Genomic DNA, 22,174 nt, shown 5'->3' with positions numbered 1-22,174 from the left:
AGATTATGATATTTTAACCATATTTTTACAACCTGTTGTCCTATTAAAAGAAAGGATAATGATATTTAGATAACATTCTTTTGACAACATTTGAACATTGATTATGTGTCAATCTGTGATTGATCAAAAATTACTCCACAATAATGCTTATGATTATTATTATTGATTCTGGAGTAATTTTTGATCAATCAAAGATTGACACATAATCAATGTTCAAATGTTGTCAAAAAAATATTGTCTAAATATCATTATCCTAAAAGAAATGAACTATGTAGGTACTATTATTATTAAACAGAGAAATAGCCATGAGATGAATGAAATATGCAGCAAAAAGAGAAGGAGCAAAATTGCATTTCTGTGTTTCACTTTCCATCATACAGAAAACTAACACTTGTAAATATCATACAAACATTACCCAGAAGCAAATTTCAGCAATCAGGATTTTATGGCAGAAAGTCTCTCCAGAAAGTGGCTAAAATTTTCATCAGTATCCAACATGCTAATTCTTACGTATTTTGGACTGACACCAAAGTGTTTTCCACTTCTAGTTAAGATGTTGTGTGCTCGAAGGAAGCTTTCGCAGTCTTCCACGTTTCCCTCACACTTTAACCACACAAAAGCTGTGAAATCATGAAATATGCATAAAACAAAAACAATGTAAGAGTTTATATGTAAATTGAAGTTGATTATTGAGAAAGTTAAGCAGAAAGAAAATGACTAAACAAGTACCTGGTTGAGGCTCCAAGACCTGTTTGAAAAAAGTGCAGAATGCTGGTGAAAATTTAGGCAAACTGAACAACTCACTATGCTCCACCACTAGTCTCAGTTGTTTCCACCTGTTTGCCATGAGTTTGTGGCTGAACTTGAAAAATGACTCCCCCTCTTGGGAGTTTCCTTGTTCCCAGCTGTCAGAAACTGCCCTTAAAACCTTAGCAGCCCTTAGTTGAGAATCCTTAGACACTCCAATTGTGTTCAGCTCTATGAATTTTGTCATTTTCTTTGCCACCTCTTTGTCTTTCACAAGAGCCCACCTACCCAAAATGCAAAAATTAATGTCGATTCTTCTACGAATTTCATTCATCTTTCTTTACTTTATCTTTTGATACATCAAACACCTTTCAGGAAACCAAAAAACTTAAACAAGTATTAAAAAGATATGAACTTAAATGAGTTACACATATGTTCATTGTGACTTTGTATTGTTTTCTAATGATAATTAAGACTTTAATTTTGATAATCTGATTACCGAAGATTTAAATCAGAGTTATAAGGTTGGTTTAAAAAGAAGAGTGGAAAAGGCTGTGGGTTAAAAAGACTGAAGCATTATGCAGGTTAAGAAAGTAAAATTCCAATTATGGTAGAACAGTAATTTAAGAAACATCCAATGAACATTGTAGAAATGTTGTGAAAGAGAAAATAATTGAGGACTGTAGAAAAAGGTAGTCTTTATGAAATGGGTGAACTTACCCTATGCGCATTCCAGCATGGCCAGTGCTTTTTGAAACAGTGAAAAGGGTAAGATCATGATCTGCAGGTGCTGATATTGGAGTGTACTGTGGCCAGTAATAAGCAAGGTCATGAACCAAAAATCCCTGGCTTCTGTTGACCTTAGATATTCTTGCATGTCCATCAGGATTATTGGGAGAAGTAACCAGCTCAATGTAGGGACCCTCTTTCTCAAAACTTGCTGCATCACCACCCCATTGGTACAGTCCTGATTTCAGGTGATTCGTCATTGATGGGTACGACTGCAAGTAGTTAGTCAGTCAGTTAGTTCAATGGTCAATTCCATGCCAAACCATCAATTACTCAAACTAAATAGCCTTTCATTGCAAAATTTTCCATGCAAACATCACCATAATGAAGCCCCTGCATGACCTGATTAGTAAGTCAGAACCATGTGATGTAACTAAAATGTCTTTATATAAGTTGTTTATTTGCAGTATCTAGTGTGTCATTAATGGGGGTCAACAATGCCATAATTAGTAATGAAGCCATATATCACACCTTTTTTTGTTCATGAATTGAATGAATGTTAAGATTTTCAAATCTAAGCTACTTTACTGACAGTTCAGCACATGCCACAGTTGGACAAAAGTCTCAACTGTCATGTGATCAGTTGCAGGTGTGGAAAATTACTAGTGTAGGAAAAAGAGAAGATACTTATAAACATGGAAGGATTAACAAGGGAAAAAAAAGTCATATGTTGTCGACTGTGATTAGAACAGTTATTAAAGAATTGAACAGAAGTTTTTTATTTTTCTGCTTAAATATATAAAATATTATATGATATGATCTTAAGATAGTACCAGTAAGGAAGAAAATTAATTGCAGAGTACAGATACCTAAGAAATGGTTGGAACACATTGAATGCTATAATCAGTAAGTTTTTCTTTCAGAAATCAATCCAGACACAATTAGCTCAATTGCTTAATGTTTATTGATTTCCAACTGTTACAAATAAATGTCTATGGTTCATCATCATCAACCAACAAATGATCTTCTTGACTTAGTACACTGTTTTAAGTTCCTTGGAGCATCCAATAATTGCTTCACTATACATAACTCAAAGTGGTCACCCACTGTTTATTTTATAACACAATTATACAAGCTGAATGTGGTCAATTAGTACAAGAACATTGCTTTACATTACAGAAGATGTATCAGAAACAGATTCAAGAATGACTTTGCTGTTCTTTAATCATCCACTTCCATATGCATGCACTTTCACCAAAGAATACTTTTAAATTCTGATAGAATATCTTAGAAATCTTCTTGTCTATTAATTCTAGACAAAACAGACTATACACATAATTTTATATTGTGGTTCAATCATAAACTAAACTAAAACATCATCGGTAGTTACACTGAAATATAAAATATAGTATATGAAAATGTTAACTCACTGAGTAGTAGGGTGAGGCACAGACAACACTGATTGGTTCGGGTGCATCAGTAGGGGAGAGAGCATATAGAGCAGCCAGAAAAAGCTGAGAAGAACCTGTGCCAACCACAATGTGTCTCCCTTCTGTGACAGCATTTCCAACCACTGTGTGCAACCTCACCACTTCACTTGCAAACTCTGCCTCCAAAAACCAGCAAATGTTGGTCACATCAGAAAAATAACTCATTGACTGCCACCCAGGGATTATGATCGTGCTCTTCTCACCCGTTTGTCGCCAAAATCTCTCATACACTCTCGGGTCTCCACTGCACAAAATCTCAATTTCATATAATTTCAATCTTTATTTTAATGCATCACAGCTCAGCAGAAACTACCCAGATCATGCACCATCATCATGTCCCACAATGAACAAACATCTCAGAATAAAAAAATTGCATGCCTTCTATAACGTCATAAACTATATAAAACATGCATTAACATCATGTCCACCCATGAACAAATATTTTAAATCATGTTGAGAATTTTTTTATGGAAACCGAGAAACTTCAATCTAAAATTTTATACACATTATTCTTCTTGTCTATCTCTATTCAATTTACGAAAATGGGCATAAAGAGAAGAGTAAAAGTACAGTGAAACCAGAACAAAAACAAAGTATGAAACTTGAAAGATATAATGAAGCTAGACAGATACATTTAACCCTTCTCATGGTAATGATTTTGTTTCTACATGAAGATGTCGACAAATTAGGTAAAGAAGGAGCAATGGACAAGTGGAGGAAAGGGCATAGAAATTAGTAAGTGATGAATGTGCACGTGTAAAGGTTATTGGAAGAGTAATCATAAAACTGCATTAGCCGAAGCAATGATTTGATGGGTTGAAAATATAAGGGTAAATGTATGCATTTAGCATTACATGAATGAATGGGAATCATGCAGAAATTAAGAGTGAAGGGGACAAAATATGTTGGAGGACCCACAATGCAGTTGACATGTTTAGATCCAGATTCCAAAGGGTTCAACTCAAAGCTTGCCTCTGCAATTCAGCGAATCACGTTTGAGGCACACAAAAAAGCTTAAAAAAATGTCTTCTCACTCACTCAGCGAACCAAAGAAAGTAAGTGCTTCCACATAGTGTTATGTTATGGCCACGGCCGAAAAAGAGTGTCTTTATGCAGTGTGCGCATAGCCCCATGTGACCCCACCAACTTCTTTCCTATTCTTCCAACTACCAACGAACACTATTCTATCATAGCATTTAAAAAAACTAAGTGGGTTTTCAAAGGCAAGATAAAGATAAATACTTTTATAAATAAGTGTGCTTTAAAGAAGAAATTCGCCTGTGCATGAGTTTGATCCATTTTTCTATGACATGTAGCAGAATTTTGAGTTTATGAAAAAACAGTGAATATAACTCAAAAACAGTACCTTAAAATGACTTGACTGGGTGGGAAGAAAGTTAGTTGGATATCAACTGTTTGTTGGTTAAAAAGTTGGAACAGTTTGCTGATTCAAAAATAGTGGTTTTAGAAGTAAAAGACAAGGGTTCTTCAAATTGAATAGTTGAGTAGGAAAGGGTGTCCTTTAAAATTGACTTTAGTTTGCAATTATGTCATCACTTTTGTTTTTCCCTAATCAAATATACTATTATAGCAATAGTGAGTGTCTCTTCGGAAAAGAATAATTTGTTAGACTTTTGAATAAAAAATGAGAAATTTAACAAGAGGTTCATGTAGATAATGATATTGGGTTAGACAATGTCAATGAGGATCCCGCCAATGGTGCTAAAGTTAGACTCTCCTACTTGGCTACCACTTCTACCACAAAAATTGGACACTGCTTTTTCTTACTAAATCACAACCCTTGTGCATGATAAAAATGATTTTTTTTTTCTTTCCTTACATTCAATATGAAACACACTTAGGAAAATGACAGGATCCAACATTTAGCAGTAAAATATGATTGAAAAAACATACACTCACAACATCAGCAACGTCTTAATCTAACTTAGAAACTAAGGAACTATAAACTCATTGTTCGGTGTTGAAGAAATTATTATATCATTAAGGCAATTAACTTGACGTTATTGCATTATCTGAGAGAAAAACGTTGACTGGTAAAATCCGTAATATATTTGGAAACGTGAGATAGATCACATTTGAAAACCGTGCTAATCTTCAGCTATCTCCGAACATAGTAAAAAACCTCCGACGTTGTTCCAAACAATTTCTAATTTACTAAGAAAATTATTACAACTTAACTAAACTATCTGAGAGTTTAGCACACCATGAATCGTACGGAACTCTTAAAAAAAAAGCTTAAACTTTGTTGAAGAAACAATTGAATATTTAAGTTCAGCACGGTCATTCAAACATTTACAAATATATTTGAATCCAAATAATTCATTCTTTTTTAATATGGTAAAAGGGGTTGTGAAGTTTCATCTTGGATTAGTCTAGTTCATTTGAACACCTATTAATTAATAACTTGTGTGGAATTTATTCCATTTAGTTACACTATTCGTTTTATATTATATAAATAATTTCTGATTTTCTGGCAAGAGGGTGAAGCAAACAAAAATTTGTTTGTGTACTGTGTCTGCTGCTATATTCCTGACATTTGTGGTATGAGCAAGTCACGTTAGAGAAGATGAGTTGTCCCTGTCTTCTCAGGCAACAATAGCGCTAGCAGAACGCAAAGAACAGTACCAAAGACGCAAGACTCAGTCATAGCTACCAGAAACAGAGCCACGATTGACACAACTAACAACAAACAAACAAAAGTGGTAGCAGAGGTAAAATGACAGTAGAATCGAACATTTTTCAACCATTTAGCGCCAAATTTCTTACCAAAAAAAAAAAAAAAAAAACCTTCCCCTCTCACCAAAAATTTCTTAGCCCTTATGTACGACAAGGTGAAAAATGTCTAAAACCATGAACCAAGTATCTTGAAACGTCAAAGGTTGCTTACTATGTCTAACAACACTAACATGTTCGCAAGTTATAATGATATATGAGAAAAAGTAGTTAATGATATATTATATAAAGTGTTTGCTTACTGGTCGAGGTTGATGACTCTATTCCCAGCTCCGGTTGTGCAAGTATTTGAATTGGATGATGATATAAGCATGTTGGAATTGGTTCTTGCAATGGATGAGGCTGTTTGTGATCCGAAACAAGAATGATTGTGGGGTTCTTCTCCTTCGTGGAGCATTAATCTGAGTATGAGACTAACGTTCAAGGCAAGGGATAACACCAAGAAGTGTCGAGAAGAGAAGAAAGTAAGCTTGGGCATGGCGTAAGAAAAGAGAGAAGAAAAGGGTATGTTGAACTGCTTTCTGGTTGCGCAGCTGCCACTCATATAAAGTGTGTTTGGAAAAGTGGACCTTTTGTTTCAATACAAAATCAAGTTTGCTATGCGAAATTTGCCTCAAACGTACATAGAATCGCTTCCGCACTCTTACCGAGATTTTGGTTACCATCAAAATCTGTTTATATAGGAGGGAAAAGGTGCTCTCTGTAATTTTATAATACATATAAATGTTAGATTTTTCGAAAGAAAATACCGGATGAAACACGAGTTTCTTAGCGGTTATTATTTTTCTGTACTCTCGTTTCATTCTGGTACCTTTTTCAAATGAGAGACTTTCTCTACCAGAACTTCAAATTTACATATTTCTTACATTCCTTACCCGTCATTCCAGAAGAGCCACGGCTCACACATAAATAACTCCTAACATATTTAATCCAAAAATTATTGTACACTCTTTTATTTTTATTTATATGGGTTAAATATGTTTTTAGTCTTTATACTTTGGGATATCTGTTTTAAGCACATTTCATTATAGCATTTTGATTGTTTACACTGTTTGACACATTTTTGCTTTAATGTTAACTGAAAAACACGTTTAAAACAGTAAATTTTAAAAATTTTGATAAAAATGACTAAAATCAGAGTTTTCTAAAGTTAAAGGACTAAATTTTGAGAAGGAAACTAAAACCACTCCAAAGTATAGGGACTAAAAACATATTTAACCCTATTTATATATTGTTAATCTTACTTATTATACAAATTTTGAATTTAAGATTAAAGATATTAGTGCAATGAAAATGAATATTAAAATAGGCTTCATCAAAAGTAAGATGACAAAATAGACTACGATATTTTAATAATTTTTTTTAATAATTTTATAACAATAAATTGTGTTATTATTATATTAATTTATATTTAAAGCGTGCGAATCACAAGTTATTCCGTAAATATTATAAAAATATCAAAAGAAATTATTAATTATATATTTTTTTAATATAATTTGTTTCATAATTAGTCAAAGAGGAAGATTGGTCTGTCCTTTTAAAATTACAATTTTATAATTTTAACAATATTTTTTGATAATTGTTTTACATGTCATCATTTTATTGATCTGTTTGAATTTATATTTAAAAAATATTTAAAACGGACCAATTATAATCTACCATATATATGTTCTGAAAAGTTATTAAAAAAGTGTTATTAAAAAGCACTTTTTTCTTTTATAAAAAGGTTATTAGGTTATCTCTCTTCCCAATTAGGTTTTCCATATTCTTTTACTCTTTTATCGAATTTTCTTCAGTTGTTTCCCATTCAAATTTTTTCCTACACCATACATAGTTCATCTTAGGCCACACCAGTGGCTGCCATCGTTTCCCACAAACAAGTGATACCCGTTTAGTTTTTCTAATTACAAATTTCCTTCTTCTTTTTTTCCTTATGATGAATATTATTTTATTTTTGTTTTTTCACTTACCCTTAGTTTGATTCTTCTACTACTATTTTCTGTCTTATTATACTGTAAAAAAAAATTAACTTCTATTATTTTCGACGTAAGCCAACATTAATCGGTGCAAAAAAAATTTATTCAGTACAAACAAAATTTAATTGGTTCAAACTAAAGTTAATCGGTGCAAAAAAAATTAATTAAAAAAAAAATCAATCAAACATACCTTATAGCAACCATAGTGAATGAAACGAAAATCCAAACAAAAACACGAAAGAAAATGAGACTTGTGTTTTGAGTTTTTGGAGTTTAAAAGGACATTTGACGTCGGGCCCATTCTACCACTAACGTCTAATGACTAAAAAAATCCATTTTTGCACTACTTTTGAGGTATTATTACAGTTTATTAACGTTTGGGGGAAGGGGATCTGACGTCTAATGTGTATTAGACGTCGGCCCCTATTATGTCCAACGTCTAATGTCTAAAGAAAGTGATCTTTTCAGTTCTGATTTTGCAGTTTTGGCATAAGATTTGATGTTTGGTCTCGGAGGACCAACGTCACACTAAGACATCGAGGGAGGGAGTAGTCAACATCTATAAGACTATTTTATTTACAAAACTGTTACCAGTCATTTTTTATGTTGATTATTCTGTTATGAGATGTTGTATGCATGACATTATACATAGTTTTTGTACCAATATTAGCAATTCACTCTCATTTTTATGAGAAAACATGCATAAGGAAGAACATTAACATCTTTATTCTTAAAAGTTATCCTACTAACAGAAAATAAGATCAACACGAAGATAGAACTTGCAACCTCCAAAATCAGAGAAAAATCACAATTGTTATCGAATCATAATCAGATAATGATACTATGTGAAAAGTTTTATTATATATAGACACTCAAACCTCATAACATTCTATTATAAGATTATAAGAAAAATTAAATGAGAAAAGTCAAATACAAGTTTTTCTTATTCGGTATTGCGGTATTGCAATAGATTATACTTAAGCTGCTTTGAAACATGGATATATGTTCATTGTTGGTTATATAAGTGAAAGTAATTAAATTTATTTTATAGTAAATGGACTGAATTCCTTTTCAGACTCTTCACAGTTGAAAATATAAAAAAGATGAAGTTTAATACAATATTAAAATAATAAATAATTGATAATGATGTTAGTAAATTTTTTTAATATTTTATTATAATTTTATTAAAAATATTCTATATGTCTTCTTCATGACTTTATTTACTTGTGTATTATTTATTTCAAAAATTAAGTGATCCAAGTAAGATATTAAGAAGGAAAACATAAATCTTAAGAGTCTATATTTTCTAAGAATTGTTCTCAAATTAATTTAAATGGGTGCTTCAAATAGTATTAATATAGACTTAAAGTTGTCTCTTTTATTTAGTTCTCCTTTGAATTTTTATTGTTTTAATTTTATATGAATCTTATTTTAAAAACTTATAAAATAAGTAGACATTTATGGATATCCGTACATTTAAAAAAACCCAAAACTATTTTTTAACTGATATCCAATAAACTTTTTATTACGGATCATATAACAAGTAAAGAATAGCCGTATTCCATTTTACCTAATGTAATTAATCCCATTGAGTTCAAAATTCAAAGGTTCGATAGAAACTTAAATTAATGCTAAATTATTTCAATAAAATTATTTTATTTTATTTTTATAATAATATAATACATTTTAACGGTATTAATAAAATAAAATAAATTAAAGTTGATTTTAAATTAGCATGGCAACTTAATTGGTGCAATCTTAATGGAAGCTTGGAAGTGGTAATAATTAAGTTCTAGATCGTGGGATATGTTGGGTTGGGAAAAAAACTCGTGTCCACGGTATCTGCGAATAAAATCCGTTTCAAGTATTTAGTATCTGCGGGTACCTTTTACCTACGGGTAACGGGTATTTTAATTCTCGTTTGTTAACGGGTCAAATTCGGGTATCATACTATCCGTACCCGCAAATATATGTTACCTGTTTAAAAAATAAAATTACACTTTTATCCCTATTTTTATACTTATTCTCTCTCTGTACTCAAGCAAACCCTAAATCTAATTTTTTTCTCATTCACTTTACCTACCTTGTCATCACAGAACTAGGGTTTCTACCCAAAGTACCCTTCAACCCTCACCACCCTATCTGCATCAAACAGAAACTCCAATAGCGTCACCAAGATCCACCAGTTCACGACACTCTCGCACCGCACCAGATCCACCACTCCATCGAACAGCGGCAGTTGCTGCTGAAGCGGCACGTGGAAAGCGATTCACTCCGTTGTTGCGTCAGTACCCTCGCAACGCGTCACCGGTGCCTTCGCTCGCCATTGCAACAAGGTTTTCACTCAACCCGCCGTCATTTCTGGATTAGGAGGCTTCTGCGATTCCCACCGTTACGAGAATGCCCTCGAAGCCTCGGAGAGTCACCACTATGAAGCACACTTCTACGGAGAGAACGCTGCGCCAAGGTCACTGGAGCTCGCCTATCACCGAAACCCAACCAGACCCAAAGAAAAGAAAAAAGAGGAATGACTCCCTGCTGTGGAACGAAGCAGAACCAGGGAAAAGAAGGAAGAATTGTGCCACCTGTTGGGAATAAAACAAAGTCAAACGATTGGTGGAAGAAGATGTTTCCTGCAGGTCCAAACCAGAAAGAAAAAGAATTTGGGGATTTTGTTGTGTCGTTGTCGGGGAGGGAGGAGGGGAAGGGGTTTTACAGGAGGGAATTTGGGGGTTTCTTTGGGATTGGGAGGGTTTCTGTGAGATTGGGAGAAGCCACCATGACATTATCTCTTTAAAAAAAGTAATAATTTTTTTTTAAAATATTTAATGATTGAAAACGGATATCCAACGAGTATCTGCGACTTGAAAAAAATCTGCAGATTTTTTTTATACATATACCCAACAGATAACGGATATGTTTTTGCATGCAGATCGGGTTCAGGTATCGCACTATCTGTGCCCGACCCAACACGTTGTCATCCTTAGTTGCAACTGTTCTATTCTATGTGTTCACCATGTTTGAAACTACATTTTACCTATTAATTTAATCGTAAATAATAATTCAATTTTGTTGCACTCTTATTTGTGACGTTTGATACCAGAAATGTTTTCATACTCGAAAATCATAAATCCTTGCAAATATTTATTAATATAAATTTGTGAAAAGTGTTTGATTAACTTGAGAAAATACTTTGTTAATCAAAGAGTAATATTATAACTCAACAAAATATATGAATTGAATTAAACTCTAAAAATGGTCGGATTTATCTAAATTATATAACGATTTAAATTAATTGAAATTAATTGTATACATGTGAGCTATTCGACATTAATTTGGAATTACTTATTATCAAATTATCAATGAACATTTTGTTTTAAATATATATCTTCTAGTTATAGTTAAATTTAATGAAAATAATTATATTTAATAATAACTCTCTTTTTTTAAATTAAATTAACATGATAACTTAATTCAATTTTTGTAAGACAATTGATTTTATTTAATGTAATTTAAGTTGGTTCAATGTCAGGTTATTTTAGTTCATTTTTTTTAACAATTCTATGATAACCTACTTCAAATATTCTAATAAGATTAACTAGATTTTGTACTGTAATTAAACTTTTACCTAAACTTGAGAATGGTAAACTATAATCTTTTATAGTAATTGTTTTTCTATGGACCGAGAAAATAGTAAAGGGTGAGTTTTGAAAAGTGAAATTTAATTATTTTATTATTTAAAATATTATATTATAAATAAATATTGTATTAATTGAGTTTTCTCTGTTTCCCTTTATATCTTTCATCTTATTTGTATATGTTAGAACATCAGTCCCACACATTCAACCAATAAAAATTCAAAATAGAATGAATTTACTTTTTTACCCTTTTTAAGTTAGTGTAGAGTTTTTGAGTTGCATGTGGCTCTATGGTCATATGATTTCAAATAGCTCAAGGTGAATATCTTTTTGTTTATGATCATGAGAATGTGTTTTGATCTATGATAGGATTTTATTTGTGTAATTAGAGCCTTTTGTTAAAAATTCAAAACAAAATAAGTTTACTTTTTTACCCTTTTCAAGTTAGTGTACTGTTTTGAGTTGCATGTGGCTCTATGATTCATACATATGACTCAAAATAGCTCAAGGTGAATATCTCTTTGTTTATGATCACGAGAATGTATTTTGATATTTGATAGGTTTTTATTTGTGTAATTAGAGAGAATTTTGAGAATTAGAGCTTTAGGAGAAACCTTTGAGTTATGATTTTTTTTTACTCTAGGTAAAGGAAGCAAGAAATAATTAGTTCTTACTATGTTTGTCTTTGATCTGAATGTTATTCATGATAAGTGTGTATGATGATTTCGTGTTATTCTATTTGATTGAAGATAATTTTGTGAGGAACCATACTAAGTGAATTTTGTATTGAGAAATTGTGATAGAACATTAATTATGTGTATGATAATTTGTTACTTGATTTGTGGAATATATAAGAATTGGCATATTAGTATGAATAATTGGCTTTCAATGGTTATTTCGAACTGATGTGGCATCAATTAGAGCGTATAAAAGGGATAAAACACCAATTAGAGCTAATTAAGAAAAATGATGTGTTTATTCCTTCTCTAGTATTTAATATTATGTCTAGCAATGATTAGGGACCATTGGGTATTTACTTGACAATGAGTTCTAATGGTCTAGGCCACTGGACGCGACCTGGGGACTGCTAAGTGCTCCTTTGATAGTGGGCTCAAAGGATCAAGGGCGTTGGCTGATACCCAAGAACCGTTGGACACTCACTTGATAGTGAGCTCCAAAGGCTTTTACGTTATGCGCACATGATCACCTTCAAGTGCCACCTTTTGTGAGTGATGATTTCATGTTTTAAATTATGCATTTTTGCATATGTTTTGATCAAATTATAATTAGTGATTTAAAATGGGAAAGATGATGTCTGAATGGTATGAATAATGAATATAGTTTTGAAAATCTTTGAACATAGTAGTGTGGTCTGATATTAATTATGTAGAATGAGATGGTAGTGATTCCTAAGGTAGGAACACAACTATGTGTGGTGAAGTATGTTGACCTCAGAATCAATAATGATATAATCTTGACTCTGCTAATTATTATACTTACATAGAAAAAGATACTTAGTTGTGAGACGCGATGGATGTTCTTATCTAGAGTTTGGTGTGAAACAAGATCAAACTCGCAGATATAGAATTTACCTTATCATACTCTATGGATCGGGAAGCGACCTGAACATCGTATAACTATAACTTTTGAGTGGTGATAAGTGTGGGATCTTAAATTCTACTCAATACACTGGTCCTTCGGTAATTGAGTCAGATTATATATTTATGTGTGAAAGAGTCATGAGGGCCTTTGTATATATGATATTCTTTAGACATTGATGATTGAGTATAATGTATGACTTGTGAAAAGGTGTATGTTTATTAAAATTTAGTGCTTAAAACTAGAATTATGTTTTAAATTTCCTTTTGCTTACCCTTGGTGTTTCTGTTGTGTTGTGGTTTGTCTCTCTACGATGACCATATATGTTATACATGAGATATTTCTTAAGAAATTTGTATGGGATAGTAACACACACATATTTTGTTTGTATATTCTTCCCAATTTTGTGTGATTTATTTATTATTTAATACCTTATTTGTAATGCCTTAGTAAGTAGTGCAATCTGACTAAAGTGGGACGTTACATTTATGGTATCAAAGCTAGAGTGAACCTTAGGTGATTTATGGGAAGTAGGGATGTTGTGTTGTTGTGTTGGTTGTGTGTTTGCTTTAACAATAATTGTTTAAGAGTTGAGATTTGTTCGTCTTTAGGATTACTTAAGGGTTGTGGGTTTGTTGTACTGCTTTTTTATGTATAATTGTTTAAGTTTAAATTGTAGATATGGTACCCAAAACTAAAAATATTGAGAAAGAAAGAATATTGACGAAGTGATGAAGGTGTATACTCATGACTACATCAAAGATGTTTCCCTTCTTAATTTTAAAAGTTTGGAGAAAAGAAGTACAAACAACATGCAATTGGTAGAAGTGTGTTGCATAGTCAGTAGATATTGAGAACGTATGCATAAAAGAGTTAGGTTGTTAGAGAAAAAGTTGTAGTTTGAGTTTTGGTTTCAACAACAACTTATAGAAAAAGTTTTCACCTCTTCGGAGGGGAGATCTAATGGATCAATTGCATGGTGTTGTAATGTTTTTAAAGATAAATGGAAGTATCAATCTTGGTGGAAGTTGAGGATACCCATAAGAAAACCTTTGAACCTAATGGTGATAATTTTTTCTTATGTAATAAACGATGTTTTAGACTAACATTTAAGCTAAAAAAAACGTGATAAATAGAGTAAACAGTTTAAACGCTAGTTTAGAAGACTGTTTAACACATCAAAAAAATTTCACGCAAATGAATTAAAAGGATTATATCTATTTATTTTTAAAAATTGTATCAAAGCTTGAGATATAGATAAATTTTAATTTTGTTAAAACTTAAGCACTAAAAACATAATCAAGCTTGTATTCTTTAAAAATTTACCAATATATTATTTGCAAAAACACAAATATTGACTTAAGGTTAAGAAATACTGTGTAAATACCCTATCTATAATGTAATAGATTGTAATATCATGTTCACGTAAACAAATTTAGGACGATAATATCTTATTTACAAACTAGATTTAATATGAATTATTTTTTAAAATTAAAATTTAAAATGTATTAAGATCTTTCTAGAGATAAAAGGTATTGTATGTATTGTTTTACATAGACCTTTAATGAAAAACTATATATATGATAAATTTATTGACTTTCTGATAGTTATATTTGTAAGAACCTAGAAAATAGAGTATTAGAGCATATATGTGTATTAAAATAATGAGACGAGCTTTTTACTTTTAAAAAAATAACCTTATAATATAAAGGTTTAATACATCATTTGGTCCCTTCTTTTGGGGCTTTTGTTCAAAATGATCCCACCTTCGGAAAAAAATCACTTAGGTCCCATATTTCATTAAAAGTTGTTCAAAATGGTCGCTTTGGCAGACGGTGTTAAATTCTTAACGGTGCAGATGCTAGCGTGGCAAACTTTTATCCATCTGTTTTAAACTTATATGACATGGCTGTGTGGACTGTAGTAAGTTCACATAAATGGCTTATAATTGGGGTTATTAAAAGGGGTGGGTTAGGGTTCGTTGAAGTTAGGGTTCTTTGGTTCTTTGATGTTCTTCAAATTGTTTAGCAGAGGTTGTGATAGAAATGGCTTCTTCTCAAGCATTTTCGTCTTGTTCCAAAACAGGGTGGGAAAGAAATTCACAATCCGTAAATGATGGGGGTTGGAGGGGAGGTGGGATAATCCCTCATTGCAAGTGTGGTGATGTTGTTGTGTCCAAAGTGGCGAGAACTCCCCAGAATGTTGGGCGAAAATTTTGGGGATGTCGTCATTACAGGGTTTTTTTATTTCCATTTTGAATTTATTTGGTATATATTTGTTCATAGATTGATGAGGAAATTTCAATTTTACTGGCTTATTTAGTGCATAACAGGGTGGATCTTCAAGAGGGATTTACTGCAACTTTTTCAAATGGTGTGCTGAAGAAAATAATGAGGAAAGAGATGATGAAAGTGTCAGACAAAGGAGGAGGATTTCTGATTTGGAAATTTTAGTCCAAAACTTGCAGAGAAGGATGAAATTGTTACTTAGAGCTATGTGTGTTGTTTTTGTAGTTAACATTGTCATTTTAAAGGTTTGTTTAGGTTGATCTTTGTATGTGCCTGCATGTTTTGGTTTGGTATGTGGCTCAATGTTTTGGTTGAGTTGTAAGACAATGTTTATGTTCATATGAACGTGAAGGTGAAGGTCAATGTTAAGGTTCATGTATTGTCAAGGTTTTTATGTAATGTGAAGGTTTATGTAATATGAAGGTGTTGATGTGAAATGTTAAATATAGTATCTGCTTTCATTTTAAAATGTCCAATGTGGTCGCCAATTGTATTTAAATTAGTTTAGTTTTGGTCCCAAATGGATATGAAGACAAGTGCTTCTCATCCCATAATAAACTAACACAAGTGCTTCTCATCACATAATAAACTAACACAATTGCTTCTCATGATATAATAATCAAAGTGCACCTATAAGAGGACATAATAATACTTGATTAAATGAAAATGACCATACATCAAAAAACTTGGTCACAAATCTGTCGCATTAAAAACTAACACAAGAAGTTCATAATGACTTCAAAATACATGCAAATGTTCATAATACACAACAATTGTGTTCAAAATACATCCAAAGTTGATAATAATGACTTTAAAATACATCTAATTGATTCTTCTTTTGAAAGGTATCTTTTTCCTCATGATTGGTGGAGTTGAATGTGCATTGGACTCCTGAGTAGGTTGTGGTGGCTGCCGGGATTGAGGATTGGCTTGCTGTGTTTGTGAGTCAGAGGGACATGTTGGTTCTGTGATGGGTGGACGTAAGGGGCACTTGGTTCTGTTGTGTCCCAGTTTACGGCAGATGGTACATTTTTTCCTGTGCCCACCAATATTCATTTGGGTTGCATCCTTTGTTAACTCCCAGACCTCCAATTTTCTTTTTTTCTTTGGCCTACCAGGCATCTTTCGTGTAACTGGTGGCAGGACATCCACAAATGATTTTTTTCCCAAAGCAATTTCCCATTGACAGGATAAATCATTGCGGCATAAGTGGCTTCATATGTCGTTCTTGTGAAGCAAGAGGGTATGAAATTTTTTGGGTCTTCATTGCAATAGTTCATGGCTGCAATGGCATGACAACATGGAATCCCACTTATCATCCATTTCCTGCAGCTACACTCTTTACTCTCAAGGTCCACCGTAAACTTGTTTGTTATTACTACAGTGTGTCTAACCTCAAACAACTTACGTCCAGACCAGCTGACAACAAAAAACGACATTCTAGTAAGGATATCAACATGTAGACAGATTTGATTAAATTTAGATTTCATTACAAAATTGTAAATGATTAAAGTTAACAAATTTACCTTGGAATCCAATATTTAGACAGATTTGATTCCTTCATAAGCTTGGTGTTTATCTTTGGACAGATAGTGAATTCCATAGCTGCGACCTTGGTTCTGTTGGTGGCCCAACGTTTCATAAGATAAAGCCTTATCTCCTCTAGCATTGTGATTATTGGCTTGCCTCTGGCAAGCACAATAACACTATTGAAGGCTTCACATATATTGTTGTCCATGGAATCACATACAGCTTCATATGTGAAACGAGACCTTGACCAGTACCTGCCATGAGCATTGAAAAACCTAAAACTCACAAACAAACCAGATGCAGAGTTGATAAAAATAGAAGTCTTAGTGAGTTAATTTACCTGGGGGGGATGGATATCAGGTATTTATATTCTTCTATGTTGACCTGTTTTATATTCAGCATTTCTCTCTCCCATGCCTGGGGGTACGTGCTTGTGGCAGCCTTCCACATCAGCGTCCTCAAAGTCTGACCAGGGAACTGTTTTCTAAAGTTTGCGTATAGGTGCCTCATGCAGAATCTTTGGTTTGCCTTAGCAAAGGTTCCTCTATAGCGTGCACCAACCCCTAACCACATGATTAAAAAAATCAAAGTTTGTTTCATCATTTATAGACAGTAAATTCATTATAATAATGATAGTAACTGCAGAAACCAAAAGTGTACCTTCTGTTGGTCAGACATCCATGTGCACCTACCACACACTTCATTTCCTCCAAGATCTTCTATCAATAACTGCAGAAACAAACTCCATGTCTCTTTGTTCTCAACCTCAACAATGGCATATGCAAGGGGAAGCATTTGGTCATTTGGGTCCCTTCCAATTGCAGTGAGCAACTCTCCTAGGGATGGCAACGGGTCGGGTTCGGGTTGGATAGTGTGATACCCGAACCCGACCCGCCAGATAAAACTGTACCCGAAACCCGACCCGCTACCCGCCGGGTATCCGCCTAAAAAAAATTCGCGGATATTTTAAAACCGGCGGATATCCACGGATACCCGCAAATATTTAAAAAAATATATTTTTATAAATTATTAAAATAAAATTTAAATAGAATTACAAAAAAATATAAAATATAATATAAATTAAATTAAATATAAATTAAAATTTAATTTTTGTTTGGGTTGAATTGGTTCGATGGTCAGTCGTCCTTCTTTGCTTTGTTCTCTTTTGATCTTCAATCCTTTTTGAGAATGTCATCCACTCCGATGGGTTGTTGACGTGTAGAAGACACTCCGACACTCAAGATATAAAAAAGTCTAAATTTTATTAGGATAGAAGAGGAAGATTGTACTTAGATATCACTTATATATTTATAGAGCCTATGACTGGCAAACCCATTGATTAACCATTAGTGCATTATATTTTTAGGCAATCAAATCCAATAATAAATAATTAATATCGTATAATAAATAATTAATATCGTATATTTTGCAAAAAGAGTAAGACAATCTGACTTATTAATTAGTGCGTTTAGGCAATCAAACCCAATAATCAATAATCAATACCGTATATTTTGTAAAATATACGGTATTAACCATTAATGCATTATATTTTTAGGCAATCAAATCCAATAATAAATAATTAATATCGTATAATAAATAATTAATATTGTATATTTTGCAAAAAGAGTAAGACAATCTGACTTATTACTTAGTGCGGTATATTTTTAGGCAATCAAACCCAATAATCAATACCGTATATTTTATAAGGAGTAAGGCAATCTAACCTATTAATATCTGTTAATTGTCAATAAATCACAATTAATTTCGATCGGTATATTTCATATAGTACAATTTTAATTAAATTTAACCTTGTAAAATATAAATTAATGTTAATTTTAATTATATTTAACTTNATAAAATAAAAATTAAATTTTTATTTTTATTTTTTGCGGGTAGCGGATATCCGCGGGTACGGATAATATAATACCCGCACCCGACCCGTTTATAAGCGGGTATTAAAATATCCGCTATCCGCGGGTTTCGGATAGTAAATATCCGCGGGTATCAACTATCCGTCGCGGATTTTATCCGCGGATATCCGCAGGCGCGGATTTTTTTGCCATCCCTAAACTCTCCCTTATATTGGCCTTTTAAAAAGCATCCATCTAAACATATAATTCGTCTACAACTCACAAAACTTTCCTTGCAACCTTTCAAGCAAACATAGAATCTTTTAAACACTGCCTCACCATTAACACTATCAACCTCCACCTTAATTGTTGACCCAGGATTAGACCTCAAAAGTTCATGTCCATAATCATATATTCTTCTATACTGTTCTTTGAAATCTCCAATACTTTGCCTTGTTGCCATCAACTTTGCCCTTCGTGGTTTGGAGATGGAAATCTTAGTATTCCATTTACGTAAAGATTTTTTACGTATGTCTTGCACCTTCATGTTTGGATTGTCTTGTAAAGACCTATCTATTTCTTCACTCAACCACTTTGTATTCAAAATCTTAATGTTAAGTTGCCTGCTGCAACTATGGGTGTCCTTTATTTTCCTTAATTGCCAAAACTGTCGGGTTGGTAAATAACCACAGTAAGCTGTCCATGGACACTTACCTTGTCCACCCATGCATCTAACTCTCACCCTTACGCTTATCGTTTTTAACAAACTTCAAAGCCCTCCCAGTATGCACAGCATAAGTTTTAATGGCCTCAATAAAGTGAGCCTTATCAGCAAATATTGTCCCAACTTCCCACTTATAATTTGTCATACTTTTTTGTTTCTCATATGTCTGAAATGGACCTGGTTGTGGTCTATCTTCACTCTCGTTCTCGCTACCACTGTTTTGTGGACTTACTAAGACATCAGAATGTCATTCATCATCTGACAACCCCCTACAATTGACCTCAGCCCTACACTCTTCATCACTGTCCTCCAAACCAAAACCAATTTCTTCTTCCTCCTCCTCCTCCACGTACTCATCACCACTAAGATGATTCATATGCCCTTCATCCTTAGTCTCTACTTCAACTTCATTGTCCCCTCCACCATCACTCTCTACTTCAACCTCACTCTCTACTTCAACTTCATTGTTCAGTCCACACTCACTTTCTACTTCATTTTCAACTTGTGTCTCCACTACAATTTCTTCCTGGACTGCACCATCTTCCTCATTTCCACCACTTTCTTCCACCTGCAGTCCACCATCCACCTCATTTCCAGCACTTTCTTCCTCACTTTTATCACTCTCATTAACCAACTCACCCTGAGTCAACAACAACTGAACACCTACTTCAGGTCCGTTATCTTCTACAACCTCTGCATGGTCCACACCATGCACAACATACAAGTCAACTTTCCCAAAATACTTTCCAACCCCCATCATATTCATTGCTCCTTTATCATCATACACTTCATGCAACACATTATTTATGCTGTAAAACAACTCTTTCACGTGAAGGTACCCCAAATCTTTTAATGCACCTATTATTTCAAAATAGCTTCATTTATCGGGATCAACGTCCCAGTAAACAATCTCTCCGTTTATATAGTTAATAGGGTATTGTGTTATCAAGGTCCCACCATGGTGGACCACTACCTCAAATCTTTTCTCAGTCATCTCAAAGGGGGACCACTAAAATCACTTCAAATACCAATAATGGGACCACGGTGAACAACAAAAGCCGACAATAACGCCCTCTGTCTTCCACAACCAAAAAGCCCACCAAAAAAAAATCATATTTAACACACAATACAACGCATTACAACAGCAAATAAACAACTTTTTATACTACCCAAATCAAAGTATAACGATGAAAATATTTATTCTTGACAAAACATCAAATTAAACCCTAACCCCCAAAAAAAAAACATAAACAACAGCAACAATAGGCTTAGATAGTGACCCCTTACCTCACCTCCGTGCGATGTTGAACTACCACATTCAATCAATCACTAATGGCGTTAGAAGGAATCACCAGAAATGAACAGCAATGGCGTTCTCTCCAATCGCGACAAAAATGGTGTTATCAGTGTTAGGGGTTTTTTAATTGCCCTAATTTTTTCATTTCATTTTAATCCTCAATTTTAAAACATTAAAATGTTTTCAGAATGCCACGTCATATAAGTTTTAAACAGTTGGATAAAAGTTTGCCACGCTAGCATCTCCATCGTTAAGAATTTAACGCCGTCTGCCAAAGGGACCATTTTGAACAACTTTTAATGAAATATGGGACCTAAGTGATTTTTTTCCGAAGGTGGGATCATTTTGAAGAAAAGTCCCAAAAGAAGGGACCAAATGATGTATTAAACCTAATATAAATAGAACTTTCTAAAGCTCAGTTCATTATCTAAAACACTTGTATCTCATTAGAACACTATTTACCTAGAGTTTCTCTACCTTCTCTCTAGAATTTCTGTCTATTGAGCTGTCTGATTGACGATCAGGAGGTGCCCAAACGATCACGGCGTAGAGGACTACACAACTGACCGATCAATTTCTTGATTCTAGCTGGTAAGATGTTTTTTATCTTTTCACCGTATGTTCTTGAGTTGTGATCATGCAATTTCTTCTGTTGCATGTGTCTTGTGGTTTTCATCTTCAATTCCTAGCTCAGTTCAAGCTCTAAGAGTTGTTTTTATCACCAATTGGTGAGTTGTAGGTTTTGTTGATTTTCCTTGAGGCGCAAGCTTCACTCGGGGTTTTGAGAGCATACGGTGTTTAACTGAGGTAAGGGGAACTATATTGTTGCTTTAATTTGTAGTTTGGTATATGTGTGGTGAATTTTGTGTTACGATGCTGATTGAACTAGAATTAGGTTTTTGGTTTATATTGAGTTGTATGCAATTTGAGTGATTGATTGTGAAATTGAGAAATGGTGGTTGTGAACTGTATTGAATGTTGTGTGAAGCTGTAATTGATCAGGTTGGAGAGAGTAATTTGTTGTAATAGTGAGTAGAAAGAAAATATAGAGAATTAGATATGTTTTGAGTCATTTTAGAGGGAGTGAGACAGTGAAAATGAAAACTAGGGGTTAAGGACTCAATTGGTCTGTTGAGGCAGTTTGGGTTAGTCAATTGTGACCTGTTTGAGTCATTCAAATGGTTAAAAACATGTTCAAAGTGGTAGATTTGGATTTGGGTCCTTAAGTCGATGAATTTGGTGTTTTATAGTGGAAATTGGTTCACAAACACTTTAGATTGATGGTAGGGAGGTTTAGAATCACTTAGACAAGTCTAATTAGGTATATAACACAATATATGAGTGTTAGAAGTTGAAAACAATAGTTAGAATTGGTAAATGGGGTACGAGTTGCATAATTCTGCAGAATTTCGTTCTATAGATTATGCAGACTCGCTAAGCGAATGATTTCGCACAATGAGTCCTCATAGTGAGGTGCTCTCTGTCAGGGCATTCGCACAGCGAGTTGATGCACTGTGCGAATGATTGGGGAGGGTTGCTCCCTGTCTGGTGA

The 22,174-nt window shown here is 33.4% G+C and overlaps 2 protein-coding genes across 3 annotated transcripts; both read right to left on the bottom strand.

Annotated features, from left to right (window-relative positions):
• Positions 1-322: 322 nt before the first annotated feature.
• Positions 323-6,379, bottom strand: LOC106761959 (tryptophan aminotransferase-related protein 2). 2 transcript variants are annotated; one of them, XM_014645595.2, is made up of 5 exons: positions 5,963-6,379; positions 2,907-3,210; positions 1,468-1,748; positions 730-1,031; positions 323-620 (listed from the first exon to the last, which is right to left on the bottom strand). In XM_014645595.2, exons 1-5 carry the CDS (start codon positions 6,262-6,264, stop codon positions 436-438), a joined length of 1,374 nt encoding a protein of 457 aa, XP_014501081.1. In that variant the 5' UTR covers positions 6,265-6,379; the 3' UTR covers positions 323-435. The 2 variants fall into 2 exon arrangements, with proteins under 2 accessions (XP_014501081.1, XP_022636284.1); XM_022780563.1 differs by lacking the exon at positions 5,963-6,379 and adding an exon at positions 3,885-4,131.
• A 9,915-nt stretch (positions 6,380-16,294) lies between these two features.
• On the bottom strand, positions 16,295-17,546 carry LOC106760254. Its single transcript, XM_014643717.1, has 4 exons — positions 17,444-17,546; positions 17,092-17,314; positions 16,748-17,005; positions 16,295-16,640 (listed from the first exon to the last, which is right to left on the bottom strand). Exons 1-4 carry the CDS (start codon positions 17,544-17,546, stop codon positions 16,295-16,297), a joined length of 930 nt encoding a protein of 309 aa, XP_014499203.1.
• Between the last annotated feature and the right edge of the window lie 4,628 nt (positions 17,547-22,174).

The sequence above is a fragment of the Vigna radiata genome, chromosome 5 (assembly GCF_000741045.1).
Source record: "Vigna radiata var. radiata cultivar VC1973A chromosome 5, Vradiata_ver6, whole genome shotgun sequence".
In the NCBI taxonomy this organism is placed as follows: domain Eukaryota; kingdom Viridiplantae; phylum Streptophyta; class Magnoliopsida; order Fabales; family Fabaceae; genus Vigna; species Vigna radiata.
This window is presented reverse-complemented; position numbering and strand designations above follow the sequence as displayed.

Excerpts from the sequence above, each read along its gene's own strand:
- LOC106760254 (XM_014643717.1), bottom strand. The coding sequence starts at position 17,546 with ATGCTTCCCCTTGCATATGCCATTGTTGAGGTTGAGAACAAAGAGACA. Across the intron at positions 17,006-17,091 it reads CTGATATCCATCCCCCCCAG|GTACTGGTCAAGGTCTCGTT; the intron begins GTAAATTAACTC and ends TGCTCATGGCAG. Across the intron at positions 16,641-16,747 it reads TCTAAATATTGGATTCCAAG|CTGGTCTGGACGTAAGTTGT; the intron begins GTAAATTTGTTA and ends TTTTGTTGTCAG.
- LOC106761959 (XM_014645595.2), bottom strand. The coding sequence starts at position 6,264 with ATGAGTGGCAGCTGCGCAACCAGAAAGCAGTTCAACATACCCTTTTCT. Across the intron at positions 3,211-5,962 it reads AGAGTCATCAACCTCGACCA|TGGAGACCCGAGAGTGTATG; the intron begins GTAAGCAAACAC and ends GATTTTGTGCAG. Across the intron at positions 1,032-1,467 it reads CATGCTGGAATGCGCATAGG|GTGGGCTCTTGTGAAAGACA; the intron begins GTAAGTTCACCC and ends CATTTTGGGTAG.